The following is an 18,765-nucleotide window of genomic DNA, read 5'->3' as shown; positions in this document are numbered from 1 at the left end:
GCAGGGAAGTTCTACTGCAGTTGTACAAGGCCTTGGTGAGACTGCACCTAGAATATTGTGTGCAGTTTTGGTCCCCTAATCTGAGGAAAGACATTCTTGCTATAGAGGGAGTACAAAGAAGGTTCACTAGATAGATTCCTGGGATGGCAGAACTTTCATATGAAGAAAGACTGGATCGACTAGGCTTATACTCACTGGAATTTAGAAGATTGAGGGGGGATCTTATTGAAATGTACAAGATTCTAAAGGGATTCTAAAATTCTAGATGCAGGAAGATTGTTTCCGATGTTGGGGAAGTCCAGAACGAGGGGTCACAGTTTAAGAATAAAGGGGAAGCCTTTTAGGACCGAGATGAGGAAAAACTTCTTCACACAGAGTGGTGAATCTGTGGAATTCTCTGCCACAGGAAACAGTTGAGGCCGGTTCATTTACTATATTTAAGAGGAAGTTAGATATGGCCCTTGTGGCTAAAGGGATCAGGGGGTATGTAGAGAAAGCAGGTACAGGGTTCTGAGTTGGATGATCAGCAATGATCATACTGAATGGCGGTGCAGGCTCGAAGGGCCAAATGGCCTACTCCTGCACCTATTTTCTATGTTTCTATGTCAATCAACCTGGGTGTTTGGCAGGGAAACTAAGAATTAAAATTCAGACATCCCCTGTTCTCTCTTGGAATCTGCAGTTCTACATTTTGGGATCCATATGTACAGTATATCACCTCTGGCATCAAGGGTGTTTTCATTTCAGCACTGCCCACTTTGCTCTGCTCGCATTGCTTCCTATGGCATTTAGTCACTGTGTCTAAGGGGAGTAAGAGGGACCCATGACTGGCAAAGGGACGTCAAAGACAATATAACAGTAAAATAGAGGGCATACAATATTGCAAACACCAGCAGGGACCTTGCACATTGGGAAGCTTGTAACATCAATAGAGGCCAGAGAATCTCAGTATTTCAGGCAACACAGGGGAATCAACAGTTGTTATTTCAGCCCAAGACTCTTCACTGGGACCAGTACATCAGATTCAGAATCGGAATCAGTATCACCCACACGTCGTGAAATTTTGTTGTTTTGCAGCAGCGGTACATTGCAATGAACAATAATAAAAACTATAAATGACACAAAGAAATATATTTTAAAAATCAAGTTAAACAAGTAGTACAAAGAGAGAGGAAAAAATTATTGAGGCAGGGTACATGGGTACACTGCCCATTCATAAATCTGATGGTGGAGGGGGAAAAGCTGTTCCTAAAGCATCTAAGTGTGGTTATTCAGGCTCCTGTAACTGCACTTTGATGGTAGTAATGAGAAAAGGGCATGTCCTGGGTGCTGGGATCCTAAGGAGTCCTGATAAATGGTCTCAGCACAAAACATCAACTGTTTATTCCCCTCCATAGATGCTGCCTGACCTGCTGAGTTCTTCCAGCAATTTCTGTGTGCTGCTCTGGATTTCCAGCATCTACAGAATCTCTTGCCTTCATCATTAGGTAGAATAATAATTTGTTACTGACTCAGTGCACCGAAGAGCCTGTTTTTGTACCGTTCTGCTGTATGATTCTATGACTTTGTAACAAACTTCTGGGGTATATTTTATATTTGTTAATTTATTTGTGGTAATATTACTTTACATGCAGTCTGTGTGAGTTATATGTACTGTGGTGTGCATCTTGGTCCAGAGAAACATTGTTTTGTTTGGTGATATACATGTATACAGTTGAATGGCAATGAACTTGAACAGTCCAGTGCATCCTACACTCTATACGTTCCTACAGTTTTTTTTATCTGTTCTTTGGTATTTAACCATTTCACTTTTGAAGATTGCTATTGAATATGTATCTAACACCTTACCAGACATTGCATTTGAAATTCTGACTAAGAAAATGCTAAAGACAAGCCTCATGCTTATAACATTTAGAACTAGGAGCTTTAAGTGAAAATAAAGTGTTGTCGATTCCTTGATGAATAGTCACTTTATAAGGAATCTAGATTTTCAGAGCCAACAGGGAATCTAAGAAATATTACCATGAAGGAATGCTGCTCTGAATTTGGCTGCTTGCCCATTAGATATGTTTGTAGTTTCAGTTCTGTTTATTGTACTTACCACTGATGTGGACCTTGATAATGTGTTATAGTCAGTGAATTGAATCTTGAGTTGTATACAAGTGCTTATCCCACCTTCAGGTTGGTGGGTGGAAATATATATCCACCCACTGACTGTAAGAGAAAAAAGACTTCTTTGTTTCCAAAATTCCTCTACATGTTTATTAGACAACCTTGTATAACTGGTAGTCAAACGATGAATCTTTCCACATTAAGTATTCAGAATACCATTCCACATTGGTATTCAGAAAATACCATTGAGTTGCAACACTCAGCGCCATCTTTTCCTCATGAAACACTGTCCTGTTCACCTGCCCGAGGAACGACCTGGATCTGCTCCAATTTGCCTACTGTCACACTGAATTTTGAATACACCTTTTATTCACAAATCACTTGGGTAATAGCCTGCATGAAATGTCATCGGAAGTCAGCAAGGAAACTGTAGATCCAGTGAGGTGCTTTCCCCAGCAGATTGTCAAAATCACTTGACAGAATGTCTCATCAACAAAGCTTTCAGATGGGCACCCACGATCCTAGTTACAGAGTGTCATACAGTCTACCTTGCAGACCCAGTTAGACTTCTCTCTCGTGATTGGACCCATTGCATGCTGTCTTTATGACTGATTGGCTGCAAGTTTTTTCCCCATTATCCATCGGGTTGTTAAGGGAGGACATGCACGTTCAGATTTATTTGTCACGTGTACATCGAAACACAGTGAAATGCATCATTTGTTTTAACAACCAACACAATCAAAGGATGTGCTGAGGAGGGCAAGTGTTTCCACACATTCCAGCACTCACAGAGCATGCCCACAGCATAACATGCAGGGCTATTCTTTGAAATTCACGCTGAACAGCCACGTAAAGCAGGACTCTGTACCTGCATTGTTGTCAGGGCTAATTGCTCATGACAAGTATGATGAGATCAAAGAGCATTGGAACAGGCCCTTAGACCCAACCAAGGTGTCCACTCACTCTCATATTGTTTGCCCACACCCCTCTAAACCTTTTCTATCCATGTACCTCATCAAATAACTTTGAAACATTGAACATATACCCACCACTCTCTATGTGAAAAATGTCATCCTCAGGTCCCATTTAAATCTTTCCCTTCTCACTTTAAATGTATGTTCTCGTGTTGTAGACTCTTCCAAGAAAAAGACTGTGAACATCCACCTTCTCTTCCACTGCCTTATCCACTGCTGAGTAAGAGACCATCAGAAGTGTGGAAAGCACTCTCCACTGTGTCTGAAAGTCACGTCTTCCCGAGCGAGGTGCTCACAATGAGTGTAGCAAACCAGCACGCCCAACATCCAGATTCTGTGCTGTGAACACGCGGAAGGTGGGTGCAGCCATCATAGTGCTTGATCAAGAGGGGCCACAGTTTTAGGCCCTGTCTACCACTGCACTCTAACTACTGGAATTCTGTTAAAAGGCTGTACATGAATGATAACTGATGACATACCAAGGGAAATCAAGACGACAAAATGAAAACATGACTTGAAAGATTTGTTTTTGATATATTTTAAATTTTAATGAATGAATTATGTTCTAATATAAATAAAAATCCTGTTTAAAGCTTTGTGTGTGTATCACCCACTGTTTATGACATGGGATACAGCCAGAGTACATTACAATGACTTCAGTTTTAAGGTTCAAAGGTTCACTTTTTGCCAAAGTAAACAACTCTGAAATTCTTCTTCAGAGAGCCATGAAACCAAGCAAGAAAAGACAGGCCAGCACTATCATCAACGCCCAAATCCTTCCACCCCACAGATCAGGTGAAAACACAGAATATAAAAAACTATAAAGCTGGAAATTGATGAACAATTGTTCAGTTGGTATATATCCTTTCAGCTTTGACCCCGTGCACAGTAAAATTCTGTGTGGTTAAGCCCATGACACATCACTAGTTTAAAGTACCTTTGGAGAGACAGAACTATTTCTAGACCTCAATATTTTATGTCTAAACCCAATATCCAATCTAAGTCAACTCTGCTTGTCTTTTTTCTTTCTTTTCCAATATTTTTATTACAAACCTAATTTCCAGAAAAGTTGGGATATTTTCCAAAATGCAATAAAAACAAAAATTTGTGATATGTTAATTCACGTGAACCTTTATTTAACTGACAAAAGTACAAAGATAGTTTACTGACCAACTTAATTGTATTTTATTTGTATTTATACACAAATTTAGAATTTGATGGCTGCAACATACTCAACAAAAGTTGGGACAGAGGCATGTTTACCATTGTGTTACATCACCTTTCCTTTTAATAACACTTTTTAATCGTTTTGGAACTGAGGATGCTAATTATAGTAGATTTGCAATTGGAAATTTTGTCCATTCTTGCTTGATATAAGACTTCAGCTGCTCAACAGTCCGTGGTCTCCGTTGCCTGATTCTCCTCTTCATGATGCGCCATACATTTTCAATAGGAGATAGATCTGGACTGGCAGCAGGCCAGTCAAGCACACGCACTCTGTGTCTACAAAGCCACGCTGTTGTAGCCCGTGCAGAATGTGGTCTGGCATTGTCCTGCTGAAATAAGCATGGACATCCCGGGAAGAGACGTCGCCTTGATGACAACATATGTCTCTCTAAAATCCTAATATACGCCTCAGAGTCAATGGTACCTTCACATACATGCAACTCACCCATGCCGTGGGCACTGATGCAACCCCATACCATCACAGATGCTGGCTTTTGCACCTTTCATTGATAACAATCAGGATGGTCATTTTCATCTTTGGCACGGAGAACTCGACGCCTGTTTTTTCCGAAAACTAGCTGAAATGTGGACTCATCTGACCACAGCACACGGTTCCACAGTCTTTCGGTCCATCTGAGATGAGCTCGGGCCCAGAGAACTCGCCGGCGTTTCTGCATAGAGTTGATGTATGGCTTCCTCCTTGCGTAATACAATTTCAAGTTGCATTTCTGGATGCAGCAACGGACTGTGTTAAGTGACAATGGTTTTCCGAAGTATTCCAGAGCCCAGGTGGCTATAATTGTCACAGTAGCATGACGGTTTCTTAGGCAGTGCCGCCTGAGGGCTCGAAAATCACGCGCATTCAACAGTGGTTTCCGACCTTGCCCTTTATGCACTGAGATGCCTCTGAATTCTCTGAATCTTTTCACAATATTATGTACTGTAGATGTTGAAAGACCTAAATTCTCTGCAATCTTGCATTGGGAAATGTTCCTTTTGAACTGACTAACAATTCTCTCACGAATTTTGGCACAAAGGGGTGAGCCACGACCCATCCTTGCTTGGAAAGACTGAGCCTTTGATAGATGCTAATTTTATACCCAGTCATGATACCTCACCTGCTACCAATTAGCCTGATTAATGCGGAGTCTTCCAAACTGGTGTTACTTGAATATTCTGTGCACTTTTCAATCTTATTTTAACTCTGTCCCAACTTTTGTTGAGTGTGTTGCAGACATCAAATTTTAAATTTGTGTATATTTACAAAATACAATTAAATTGGTCAGTAAAACTATTGAAAATCTTTTCTTTGTACTTTTGTCAGTTAAATAAAGGTTCACATGAATTAACATATCAGAGATTTTTGTTTTTATTGCATTTTGGAAAATATCCCAACTTTTCTGGAAATGGGGTTTGTAGTTTCTACATAGAATACAGAGTACAAGAAAGGTCAAGAAAGATTTTTAAAATCAACCAGTTACATTATCTGTTCATAATAACAATTACATTACCTGTATTCATGTAAGTTAATCAATAGATATATTGAACTATACTAATTTATTACAAAAAAGAATCTAACCCCTACCAAGACCGAAGCTGTTCATTAAGGAGAAAAGGCGGTAGAATACCTTCTTATATAATAAAAAATTAATAATAGCCAACATCTGTGTTTAAACAATGAATTGAAGGTTTTGAAAATAATTCAGAAAAGGTCCCCACAATGTTTGAAAGTCTTGACGAGATTCAGAAATTGAAGAACGAATCTTCTCTAAATCTAAATATGACATAACGTCACATAATCATTGAGCATGAGTAGGAGGAAAAACATTTTTCCATTTAAACAAAAGCGTCCTCCGAGCTATAAGAGAGCTAAAGGCCTAAATATGTAAATCAGATGCTTTCAGCTCAATATCTTGTCCTGCAACAACACCGAATAGGGCCATCAGAGGGTTAGGCTTAAAATTGACTTTAAAAATTAAGGAAAGGTTTGAAAAACTTTCAATATTTTTCAAGATTCGGACAAGTCCAAAACATATGAATTAATGAAGCTTCTCCATTATTACATCTGTCACAGTAGGGAGATATATCTGAATAAAAACAAGGTAGCTTATCCTTAGTCATATGAACTCTATGTACCGCCTTAAATTGTATGAGGGAATGACAAGCACATAGCGATGAAGAATTAACCAGTTTAAAAATTTCATTCCAAGTTTTCTCAGATATCGATGTCTGTAAATCTTGTTCCCAGAGATTCTTAATTTTGTCTAAAAGAACATTCCTCGCCTCCAGTAACATACCATAAATATTAGATATTGAACCATTATAGAAAGATGTCAATCTAAAAATTACATCTCGTAAGTTCTTACCTGAGCTTATAGGGAATGTGCATAATTCAAATCTTAAAAAGTCTCCAATTTGTAAATATCTAAAAATGTGAGTTTTGGGCAAACTATATTTAGCTGACAATTGCTCAAATGAAAAAAGGTTTCCTCCAACAAACAGATCCCAAAAACATTTAATACCCAACCTGCCCCATTACTTAAAAACTAAATCAGTCATGGAGGGTTTAAAAAAAATTAGAATAAATGGGACTAGAAGGGGAAAATCTCAATAAACCAAAGTGTTTTCTAAATTGTACCCAGATCCTCAGAGTATGTTTAACTATTAAATTATCAGTTAGTTTACTTACAGGTAAAGGAAGTAAGGATCCAAGAACAGAAATAATAGAAAATTTATTAACAGAGTTAGCTCCTAAAGAAACCCATACTGAACAATCGACACGACTAATATAGCCAAAATGTAAGATATCGTATATTAACTGCCCAGTAATAAAACCTAAAATTAGGTAAGGCTAAATCTCCAGGCTTTTTAGATCTTTGAAGATGAACTTTATTTAAACAAGGACCTTTATTTTTCCATATACAAGAGGATAACATAAAATCAAGAGAGTCAAAAAGGATTTAGGAATAAAAACAGGTAAAGCCTGACAAAGATATATAAATTTAGGTAGAATATTCATTTTAATAGAATTAATTTGTCCAATCAATGATATTGAAAGAGGTGACTAATTTAATGTCACACACAAAATGCTGGTGGAACACAGCAGGCCAGGCAGCATCTATAGGGAGAAGCACTGTCGACGTTTTGGGCCGAGACCCTTCGTCAGGACTAACTGAAAGGAAAGATAGTAAGAGAGTGGGGTTGGCGAAAGTGATACAGAGCTGGAGAAGGGAAAGGGTCATGGGACGGGAGGCCTCGGGAGAAAGAAAGTTGGGGGGAAGCACCAGAGGGAGATGGAGAACAGGCAAACAACTAAATATGTCAGGGATGGGGTAAGAAGGGGAGGAGGGGCATTAACAGAAGTTAGAGAAGTCAATGTTCATGCCATCAGGTTGGAGGCTACCCAGCGGGTATATAAGGTGTTGTTCCTCCAACCTGAGTGTGGATTCATCTTGACAGTAGAGGAGGCCATGGATAGACATATCAGAATGGGAATGGGACGTGGAATTAAAATGTGTGGCCACTGGGAGATCCTGCTTTCTCTGGCAGACTGAATGTAGGTGTTCAGCGAAACAGTCTCCCAGTCTGCGTCGGGTCTCACCAATATATAAAAGGCCACACCGGGAGCACCGGACGCAGTATACCACACCAGCCGACTCACACGTGAAGTGTTGCCTCACCAGGAAGGACTGTCTGGGGCCCTGAATGGTGGTGAGGGAGGAAGTGTAAGGGCAGGTGTAGCACTTGTTTCGCTTACAAGGATAAGTGCCAGGAGGGAGATCAGTGGGAAGGGATGGGGGGGGGGGAAACGCGTGGACAAGGGAGTTGCGTAGGGAGCGATCTCTGCTGAAAGCAGAAGGGGGGGGAGGGAAAGATGTGCTTGGTAGTGGGATCTCTCCCGAGGCCTCCCGTCCCATGATCCTTTCCCTTCTCCAGCTCTGTATCACTTTCGCCAATCACCTTTCCAGCTCTTAGCTTCATCCCACCCCCTCCGGTCTTCTCCTATCATTTCGCATTTCCCCCTCCCCCCACTACTTTCAAATCTCTTACTATCTTTCCCTTCAGTTAGTCCTGACGAAGAGTCTCGGCCCGAAACGTCAATAGTGCTTCTCCTTATAGATGTTGCCTGGCCTGCTGTGTTCCACCAGCATTTTGTGTGTGTTGTTTGAATTTCCAGCATCTGCAGATTTCCTCGTGTTTGCTAATTTAATGTCATCCTTTTTACATGATTCAATAAAGTAAAATAGTTTTCTTCAAACAGGTGTCTGTAATTCTTAGTAACTGTTACACGCAAATAAGTAAATTGATTCCTTACAACTTTCAAAGGGAGATTAGCATTAATTGATACCAAATTATTTAAAGGAAATAATTCACTCTTATGTAGGTTCAATTTATATCCTGAAAACTGGCTAAAACGGGAGAGTAAAGAAAGTAGGCAAGGTAATGAGGTCTCAACATTAGAGATAAACAGCAATATATCATCAGCATAAAGCGAAATTTTATGAGTACTACCTCTCCATAAAATACCACAGATATCATTAGATTCTCGAAAAGCAATGGCAAGAGGTTCTAAAACTAGATCAAAGAGCACAACAGACAGCCTTGGCTAGTTCCACGATGATGTTTAAATGGTTTGGAATTTTGAAAATTAGTAACAACTCGGGCAGAAGGAGGTAGATAAAGTAATTTAATCCATTAAATAAAATCTGGTCCAAAATTAAACTTCTCTAAGGTTTTAGTAATTCCATTCAACCCGATCGAAGGCCTTCTCAGCACCTAAGGATATCACACATTCTGATATCTTCTGGGAGGGAGAGTAAGTAACATTTAATACATGGCGTATATTAAAATGGGAATGTCAGTTTTTAATAAATCCAGTCTGATCATCAGAAATAATAGAAGGTAGAATATTTTCAATCCTACCAGCCAGAACTTTAAAAAGGATTTGAGTATCAACATTGAGTAATGAAATTGGCTAAATACGGGGAACCTGTGAGCTCGATCAATCATAGGCAATGACGCCAAAATTTCCGGAAATAATTCTTGCAGAAAGTTTGCAAAGAATTCCATAGGATTAATTCTTCGAGACCCAGAACCCATAGGTTGTTCCTTCTACTTTTATTTTCTATGTTGATAATCTTTTGTCTTAACTTTTCGTTGGATTTTGATTGCTTTTCACAAAGCTTTTGCGGTTCATCTACTCCTGTTTCCTGAGACGACAACGTTGCTTTATAATTTTTTATATACGTTTGTTGTGTTTATTAAGAGTTTGCTGAATAGAATCCAATTTACCATCTATTTGTTAAAACTCAGAGCTGAATTGTTGAAACTTCTCAGTGGCTTCTCATGTATGACTTTGCAGCAAATCCATAATAGAATCCAAAGAGCAGGGGGATCATCCTTTTTAGTGCCTCTGCCACTCCTTGATGTAGCCATAATGAAAAAATATCACACTTAAAAGGGAAGTTTCAAGACAGGTTGGAAATAGTAAAATAATTAGAGTTGGAGCAACAGGAGTTTGCTGTTACTCCATCAGCCACCACCAGGAAATCTCACTTTTGTCTTTTTTTTTATAAAAGTAAATTGAACACTTTTTACACTTTCTGACCCTTGAGATGGAACACATTCCTATGTGAAAACCATTATGTCCAGAATTAGAAAAATATATGCTAACAGTCTGAGAATTTGAGTAAGTTCAATGTTGGATAAAGCCCATCATAGTGACCAGATCGCAACAATTCCTACAAAGCTAGACCCCTGATGATTGCAGTGTGATTGATGTGTTTGGATTGGTTTCACCATTACCTTCATTATAGTCCTCTTCACTACTTTCTTCATCTGTGTTATTGCCTTTGCTTCTCATGAATCCACTTGCACTTCCACCAAAACTCCTGCTTATCTCTGATGCTGGGCAAAATTGTCATAGTTACAAGTTATTCAATTCTTATAGTACTTTAAAAGAAATAAACCCTGCCTTTGGGGAAATCTGAAACCTTTATTGAGTCACTGTCTTGCTACTTAGGCCAACCTACATTGCACTTTCCTCTGAATGGCCTTTTAAATTATACAGTAGTATCATCACCACAACGCTTAAAGCATGGCCGACATTGAAATGTAATTAAATATATATTGAATCAAACACAATGAAATTCACCTTCAGCAGTTCGTGTCAAATGTGCATGCTTGGTACTGCAATCTCCTTTCCAAGCTGCCTAGAAATGACCATAAGATCGCAAGACAGAGAAGCAGAACTAGTCCATTTGACCCGTTGAGTCTGCTTCATTACTGTATCATTACCCCCTCAACCCCATTCTCCTGCCTTCTCCCCATACTGATGAAGAACCTATCAACTTCTGCTTTAAAAATACCCAATGGCTTGGCCTCCACTGCCATCTGTGGCAATGAATTCCACAAATTCACTACCTGCTAGCTGAAGAAATTTCTCCTCAGCTCTGTTCTAAAGGGTTGTCCCTCCATTTTAAAGCTGTGCTATCTGGTCCTAAACTCCTCCACTATAGGCAACATCCTCTCCATGTCCACTCTATCTAGACTTTTCAATAGGAGCTGAATTTTGGAAGCGAATACTGAGCCTCTGTCAGATATATACCCTTTGAGAAACGCTCCCAAAGACAAACATCTAAAATATATCAAGCAACAACACACACAAAATGCTGGTGGAACACAGCAGGCCAGGCAGCATCTATAGGGAGAAGCACTGTCAACGTTTCGGGCCAAGACCCTTCGTCAGGACTAACCAAAAGGAAAGATAGAAAGAGATTTGAAAATATATCAAGCACCAAGTTTTTTTTTATTGCCCCCTTCCAAGTTCTCTGACCTTTATTAAAATAAGTTTTTATTTCCCTGTATTTGTGGTCATAGCTCCTGAAATTTTTGGGAAGTTTGGCTGTTTTAATATTCAAGCTTTACCTGACAATGATGCTGTTAATTCGATGCTTATGCACGGGAAGCACGAAGTGTTCTGCTCACAGTAGAGTATAGTTGAGCTTGTTAAATTAATCGGAAGGAGTCGTGGCAACTCTTCATTGACATTCCCAGAGCCACAGTCTGCTGGGCAGAAGTTATAAATCAGGACTACACGGTCATTGCATGCCACAAAGAAATACTAAGTACAAGGGTGGTAAAGGAAAGTTGAAATAAAGGCTTAAACTGAAACCACTAAATTCAATAAGATCATAGCACAGAGGAGCAAATTAGGCCACGCAGTCTATCGGGCCTTCTCCACCATTCAATCATGTCTGATTCATTATCTCTCTCAACATCATTCTCCTGCCTTCTCCCCATAACCTTTGACACCCTTACTAATCAAAAACCTTTCAACCTCCACTTCAAATATACCGTTCCCAATGATTTGGCCTCCACAAGTCAATGGTTCAATTTGTTTGTGCAAAGGATTTCCACAGATTCACCACACTCATGCTAAAGCAATTCCTCTTACCTACGTTCTAACAGGATATCCTTCTATTTTGAGTCTGTGCCCTCTGGCTCTAGACTCCCCCAGAATAGGAAACATCCTCTCCCCATCCACTGTAATTAAGCCTTTCAATATTCAATAGGTAATTTCATCTTCTTGCTCTGCTGACTTATCATAGTCTTGACAGTGATGGTAGAAATCTGCTTTTGCAGTTTCTGCCGGTAGTGATATTCAATTGGAGAACATGTGCTAAAGTCTGTAGTTCTAGGACACCGCCCAGGTTCTGATATCTATACACCAGAGTTAGGATGAAGCAGAGGGTACTGGGGGAACAGGAAGCAGAAATGGTGGTGCGGGGGGGGGGGGGGGGGATGGAGACTGGAGAGACTTATACCTGTCTATCTAGCCCATTGGCTGCATGATACCCTGAGCAGTCCTGGGATCCTTGCAACCCTCCACTCCTTAATCCAATAGACAAATGCTGATGTATCTGAGATAGGATTCCATTCCCAAATTCACCAAGCTATGGACTCTGAGACTCTGAGCCCTTAGCACCATTGACAGTCTCCTCAAACTCATTTTTACTACTGCTGTACCTTGCAAAACTTAATATGCTTTAGCTGACCAGACAGTCAAGTGAAATAGAAAACTCAACATGCAATTCACAGCTAGATGACCAGTAGGTCGAAGATACCAAAGCAGTTCTCTTAGTATTAAGCAAAATGTCATTGAAAGGATAAAACTTACACGTAGCTTCACATGAGGTGCCCTTTAAAGAAAAGAGAAAGATTATTACATTATAATTACTACATTATTTCAGACATTCCTCCATTTATCGTGAGTAAACACTTGAAATTCTAGTACATCATTTTCTTACATAACTCACATTGTAAGAACAGCTGGAAAATTATTCTCTTCTAAATTCAATATTGTGCAAAAATAATTTTATTTGTAATATTTCCTTTAATGGCTTACAATCACCCAGTGCTAAATAGTGCAGACGGTGAACAGTGGGAGGAGGAAGAGCTACATAAAGAGGTTTCTATGAAGTAAAGCTGATGTTTAGGAAGAAAGATGTTATCTTTAGTCTTTGGAAGTTCTGGAACAGGGTAGGTGTGGTGAACTACAAATTCCTGTCTGGACACGCCCCCCCCCCCCCCCCCCCCCGTTGACTGCTCCTGTGGCTCCTCCCACTGACTGTGGCTCCTCCCACACACCCCGGTATAAAGGCGATTGGGGCCTGAGCCCTGCCCTCAGTCTCCAGGATGCAGTATGGTGGTCAATTGCTGCTTGTTCTTTCTTCCAGTCAATAAAAGCCGATATCTTGCCTCACGTCTCAGAGAGTTATTGATGGTGCATCAGTAGGAAGCAAAGGACTGGAGGAGGTTATAAAGTTAGGCAGGGATGAAGGAAAGAGAGCTTCACAAAGATTAAGATTAATTTATTGTGACAGCAAGCTAAAATTCAAAAAGGATGTTGTTACCCCTGAGTAGAATTGAATGCAGAGTAGGAAGAAGTTTAACTTTTTTTCCCCCCAAACACCCTGAAGCTGAAATTTATTTTATTTTATTTAGAGACACAGTGTGGACAGGCCCTTCTGGCCTAATGAGCTGTGCCCCACTAGCCTAATCACAGGAAAACTTACTATGACCAATCAACCTACTGACTGGTACGTTTTTAGACTGTGGGAGGAAACAGGACCACCTGGAAGAGATCCAGACAGTTCATGGGGAGAACATACAAACTCCTTTCAGACGGCACTGGAATTGAACTCAGAACTCCAGAATGACCCAAGCTGTAATAAGATCGCACTATGCCACTGTGGTGCCATAAGGATGGAGAATGTGTTAACACAGCTTTCCTAATGGACGAGACTCAGTTCAGGATGAAACCTGGCAGTGACTATACACTGCAAGCAACCTGGAACAAGGACTGAGTCACTGTGGGAGAAGGCTTCAATGGCTTCCACCTTCCATGGTTTAAATCATGAGAAATGTTGTTATCAGTGGCAAAGGAGCAATCTGACAGCAGGGAAATGTTTTTGAATAGGCTGCAGCATTACCTGCGTTCATGTAGTACATAATTGCACATACCCCTGTCTGTACAAACCAGACACTCAAATACATTTTACACAGACTTTTTTACCTAAAGGCCTACATTTCAGATTATTCACTTGAAACAGGATAAGTTAATGCTGGGCCTGGATTGTTCAAGTCATATCTGAAGTGAAAAGTCTAGCCAGTTAGTTCCTGTAATACAGGATTCGAAGGCTAGCAATGAAATAACAGTAAAGATTGTAATTATTACTTAACTTTCAGGAGATAATGTAGAGTATCTCTTTAGAACATACATGAATCATACTTATTACCTTTTGCATTTTTCAAGAATTGTTTAAAAATTTTAATCAGAGATTAACTTTTCAAAGGATGAAGAAATATTAAAGAAGGCTTTCCTGCTAAGAATTTCAAGAGAGCCAACATGTTAAGATGAGTGAGTGATCAGATTTCAATAATGAATGCAACATGATAAATGTATGAAAGATAAATGGGGGAAAGATACCCCAAGCTACTGCAGTAATAGTTAAGTGCTAGAATGCCAATAGTTCAGTAAGCACAGAGTTATATTTTCTGGGCAGACCGTCTGCAGTTGGCAAACAAAAAATTAAACCGAGGTTTATTCTAAACACAAGCGATTCTGCAGTTGATAAACATGAAAAATTCTTCAGATGCTAAGAATTCACAGCAACACACACAAAATGCTGGAAGAACTCAGCCAGTCAGGCAGTATCTGTGGAAATTAATAAACAGTCAACGTTTCAAGCCAGACCCTTCCTCTAGACTAAAAAGGCAGGGGGATAATGCCAGAATAAACAGGTGGGGGTGGTGGGGGGGAAGGAGGATAGCTGGGAGGTGATAGGTGAAGCCAAGACGGGTGGGAAGGTAAATGGCTGGAGAGGAAGAAATCTGACAGGAGAGGAGAGTGGACTGTGGGAAAGTGAAGGGTGCGATAGGCAGGTGAGAAGAGGTAAGAGGTCAGAGTGGGAAATAGAAGAAAACGGAAGGCAGAGGGTAAAAAAAAAGTTTTATTCTGCTTTCATTGTTCACATTCCAGGCAGTCTCACCTCTTCCTATTCCGGCTATTCAAAATCTGTTGCATCACAAAGTTCCTTCCCTTTAATATGGTGTAAGAATATTTACAAGAAATGAAATCAGTAGTATTTTTGCATCAACTGCTGTTTCTCTTGATTTAAAAAAAAAAATCTTTAAGTAAAGAATGGGTGAGCGGAGGTCCAGTGCCATCTGCTTGTGTTTGACCAGTCTCTCTCTCCCTCCCTCTCACTTGCTGCTGCTCAAGGAAGGTACCAGCATTTGGCCGGTTTCTCACAATGCTGACAGAGGATGATGCCAGATTATTGGGTCTTGGGCAAGGTTTAGCTGACGCAGATTGTGGATTAAACTCTGCAGTTCATGTTCGACCTGTTTCTGGTTACTCTTTTTTTTTAAATATCACTATTTTGTACAATTTTGATCAGAGTGGACTGGCTTTGCGGTCTGCAGTCAGTGAATGAGAGAGCACTAAATTGAACTGAACTAAACTGTACAATCCTGGACTGCCTCAATGACTCGGCAGCTTGATATTTTAACGTTCTGTGGTTTTTCCACTCGATTTTGGTCTTTTGTGCAATTTGTTCTTTTTCTGTGCATTGGGTGTTTGGTGTTTTCTTTGAGCAGGTTCTATGGTGCTACTTTGTTTTGTGGCCGTCTGTGGGAAGACGAACCTCAGGGTTGTATACTGGATAGGTACTCTGATAATAAATGTACTTTGAACTTCATTTGTATGAACAATATGCACTGTATCTCAGTTCGTGACCATAATAAACCATTTCCATTCTATGAGCCATCAATAAGTAATCTCTGAGCTCATCTCCATACTTTCAATCTCCTTAGACCAGTCACCCAGTTACAGTTTACAACCAGTTGTTATCAAGATTTAATCTGTACTGTCACCCCACCTACCATGTTTCTAAATGCCGAGATGCAATCCCACATCCCACTCAATGCAAAGAAACTGAAGAAATGATCCACCAGGGCACGCCTTTGAGATTAGCAGCCTGCAGTTAGTGCAAGAAGTTTTATTCAGGTCAGAGCACGGTTAAGGTCATACTTTGTCAAGCCCCTTCACTCTGTCCACAACATGTAGGATTCCTGATGGCACACAATTTAAATTCCAATCCCCATTCTCATTCCAACATTCCGGTCCATGGCCTCCTATACTGCCACAATGAGGCCACTCTCAGGGTGGAAGAGCAATACAGCAATACTTCATCTTCCATCTGGGCAGCCACCAACCTAACAGCAGAAACTTCAATTTCTCTGACTTCTTCCCCCTCTGCTTTCTCTCCTCTTCCATTCCCCGTTCTGGTTCTCTTCCTACGTCTTTCTGAGGCTTGCGTGCCTCAATGACCCAGAGAGCTATGCTGCTGGTCCTTATGCTTTAGGTCTTTGTAGGGTCACTCATGCCAAACAGGTCAAAGGGTAGAGGCCAGATCAAGAGAGAAGGCTTCAGTCTTCCAAGTTTGGGGATTCATCTCAAAGCTAACAACACTGGCTGGCCAAACAAAACTATTACAGAAATAACAATGAAGAATCCTTCTACATCAGAGGGTGACAGTGTTCCTGAGTCTCCACCTGGAGACTGCATGACTGGTGGCACTGAAAACTGCGAGGAAGTTACTGACACGATGAAGGAAGCCGGAACACTGTCAGAGTCCGAGGACTTTCACTGCTGCTCTGTAGTGTAACGGCAGTATGATCAAACTAATCCTTCCAGAGGAACTACCATACTAGCAGGGTGGAAAATATCAAATACCAGAAGGCATACATAGAAGGTGAAGGGGGAGAGATTAAAGGAGAATTGTGAGGCAAGTTTTTCCAACACAGAGAGTAGTAAATTCCCAGAAAGCAGAACCAGGGAAGGTGGGTAGAAGGTGACACGATACCACATTTTAAGAGGCAGATGAGTAGGCAGGGGAAAATTGAGGGAGATACACTCAGTGACCACTTTATTAGGTACAACTGTACACGTGCTTATTAATGCAAATATCTAATCGGCCAATCATGTGGCAGCAACTCAATGCATAAAGCATGCAGACATAGTCAAGAGATTCAGATGTTGTTCAGATCAAACATCAGAATGGGGAAAAATTGTTATCCAAGTGATTTTGACTGTGTAATGATTGTTCTGTGAGTGAAAATGTCTTGTTAATGAGAAAAATCAGAGGAGAATGGCCAAACCGATTCAAGCTGACAGGAAAGTGACGGTAACTCAAATAACATGGGTTACAACAGTGGCGTGCAGAAGGGCGTTCTGAATGAACAACACATTGAACCTTGAGATGAATGGCCTACAGCAGCAGAAGACCACAGTTATACGCTCAGTGGCCACTTTATTAGGTACAGGAGGTATCTAATAAAGTGGCCACTGAGTGTACACACCAGGTTTTAGTTTAAATTAGAATCTTGGTCGGTTGACACAGGTGTTGTGAGCTGATCCTGTGCTGGACTGTGTTTTAGGAGCTGTCCCATTAAGATTAGCTATCACTGTAATGTGTTTAACTGGGATAACCTGGTTGGTTTATTCATTAATTAATCATCAACTGCTGTGATTGCTTTCTTGTCTTATCTGTTTTGTGCTGAGCCAAAGAAAGGAATGCATTTATCCCAAGGTATACCTAGAGAAGCCATTTTGATGACGGCATCTTTCTTAGATGAATTCACTTTAGAAGCTCAGCACAGACCAAAAATGGACATGTGTCAGTGGAGTTTTGCAACAGTTGACATCAGGATTTTGCAACTGTTAACTCGAGTTGAAATTAGTGGACAAGAAAGTGTAATAAATACATTTCTGGTTTTCCTTTGAGCAATGTGAAGCCCACGTGATGGTTCAGAGCTCCTCTCACAAAACCGTTTAACTACAATACTGAGTTGTTCTCCTCTGTGAGGAGAATATTGTGTAACTAATATTAGCAGTGCAAATAACGTTATTTAAGAAAATAGTTCATCAATCCCTCTGATTTGAGCACAATTGGAACTACATCCAAAGGCTTAATATTCTACATCCCTCTCGGGATTTTGAGTTTCACGTGGCAAAAACTGTGAGCAATATCTATGTTTTAACCCAGTGCATTCATTCCACGTCAAAGTTCTCAGTACCAGTAAGTCAGGCAGCAATCTGCGGCCAGAGATGCAGAATTAAATATTCAGTGAAACACACTCATCAGTTCAACTTGAAATGTTATAACTTTCACTTTTGCTGCCTGACCAGTTGAGTATCTCTAGCACTTTCCATTTCCATTTTAGATTTCCAGTATCTGCAGTTCTTTTTGTTAACTTTCATTTTCCATTCTTTATTTATCAACCAAAAACACAGACAACTATCACAGTGAGACCAGGAAGGGTTCAGAGTGGAGATGGTGAAATAGCCAGACTATCACTTGATATGTTCGGGTTCACAGATTAACAGTGAAATATTGCCATCAGAATGGTCTGGATACAATATACAATTGATGGAAAACATGACTCAGCTGGTGATTGGGCCACCTCAAGGGAATGACTTTAATGGAAATGTAACTTTCATTTTAAAATAGCAGCAACACTTTAAATTTAAACTTGGTTTACAAAATTAAAACTATAAACACAAGAGATCCTGTAGATGTTGGAAATCCAGAGCAAAACACACAAAGTAAAAGAGGAACTCAGCAGGTCAGGCAGCATCTACGGACTGGAACAAACAGTCGGTTTCAGGCTGTGACAATACTAATGAAGGGTCTCAATCCCAAATGTTGACTATTTATTCCTCCTGACCTGCTGAGATCCTCCAGTATTTTGTGGTGTGTTACAAAACTAAATGTTGCTATTTAAACATTAATTACTTTTAAAAGCAGCAAGACCTTGCCCATTAAATTCACACCACATTTTCAGTGCAAACAAAAAAAGCCTGAGTGCAAAGTAGGAACTTGTG

The 18,765-nt window shown here is 40.2% G+C and overlaps 1 protein-coding gene across 1 annotated transcript in view; it reads right to left on the bottom strand.

Annotated features, from left to right (window-relative positions):
* LOC140742048 (interleukin-17 receptor C-like) overlaps positions 1–18,765 on the bottom strand; it is a 95,515-nt gene that overhangs the window by 54,262 nt on the left and 22,488 nt on the right. Inside the window, 4 exon segments of the mRNA XM_073072776.1 lie at positions 2,102–2,214; positions 10,119–10,220; positions 11,241–11,378; positions 12,493–12,514. Of these exon segments, the coding sequence (XP_072928877.1) occupies positions 2,102–2,214; positions 10,119–10,220; positions 11,241–11,378; positions 12,493–12,514 (375 nt within the window).

This window comes from Hemitrygon akajei, chromosome 19, assembly GCF_048418815.1.
Source record: "Hemitrygon akajei chromosome 19, sHemAka1.3, whole genome shotgun sequence".
Classification (NCBI taxonomy): domain Eukaryota; kingdom Metazoa; phylum Chordata; class Chondrichthyes; order Myliobatiformes; family Dasyatidae; genus Hemitrygon; species Hemitrygon akajei.
Note: the sequence above shows the minus strand (reverse complement) of the source record. Positions and strands in the feature narration are given on the sequence as shown.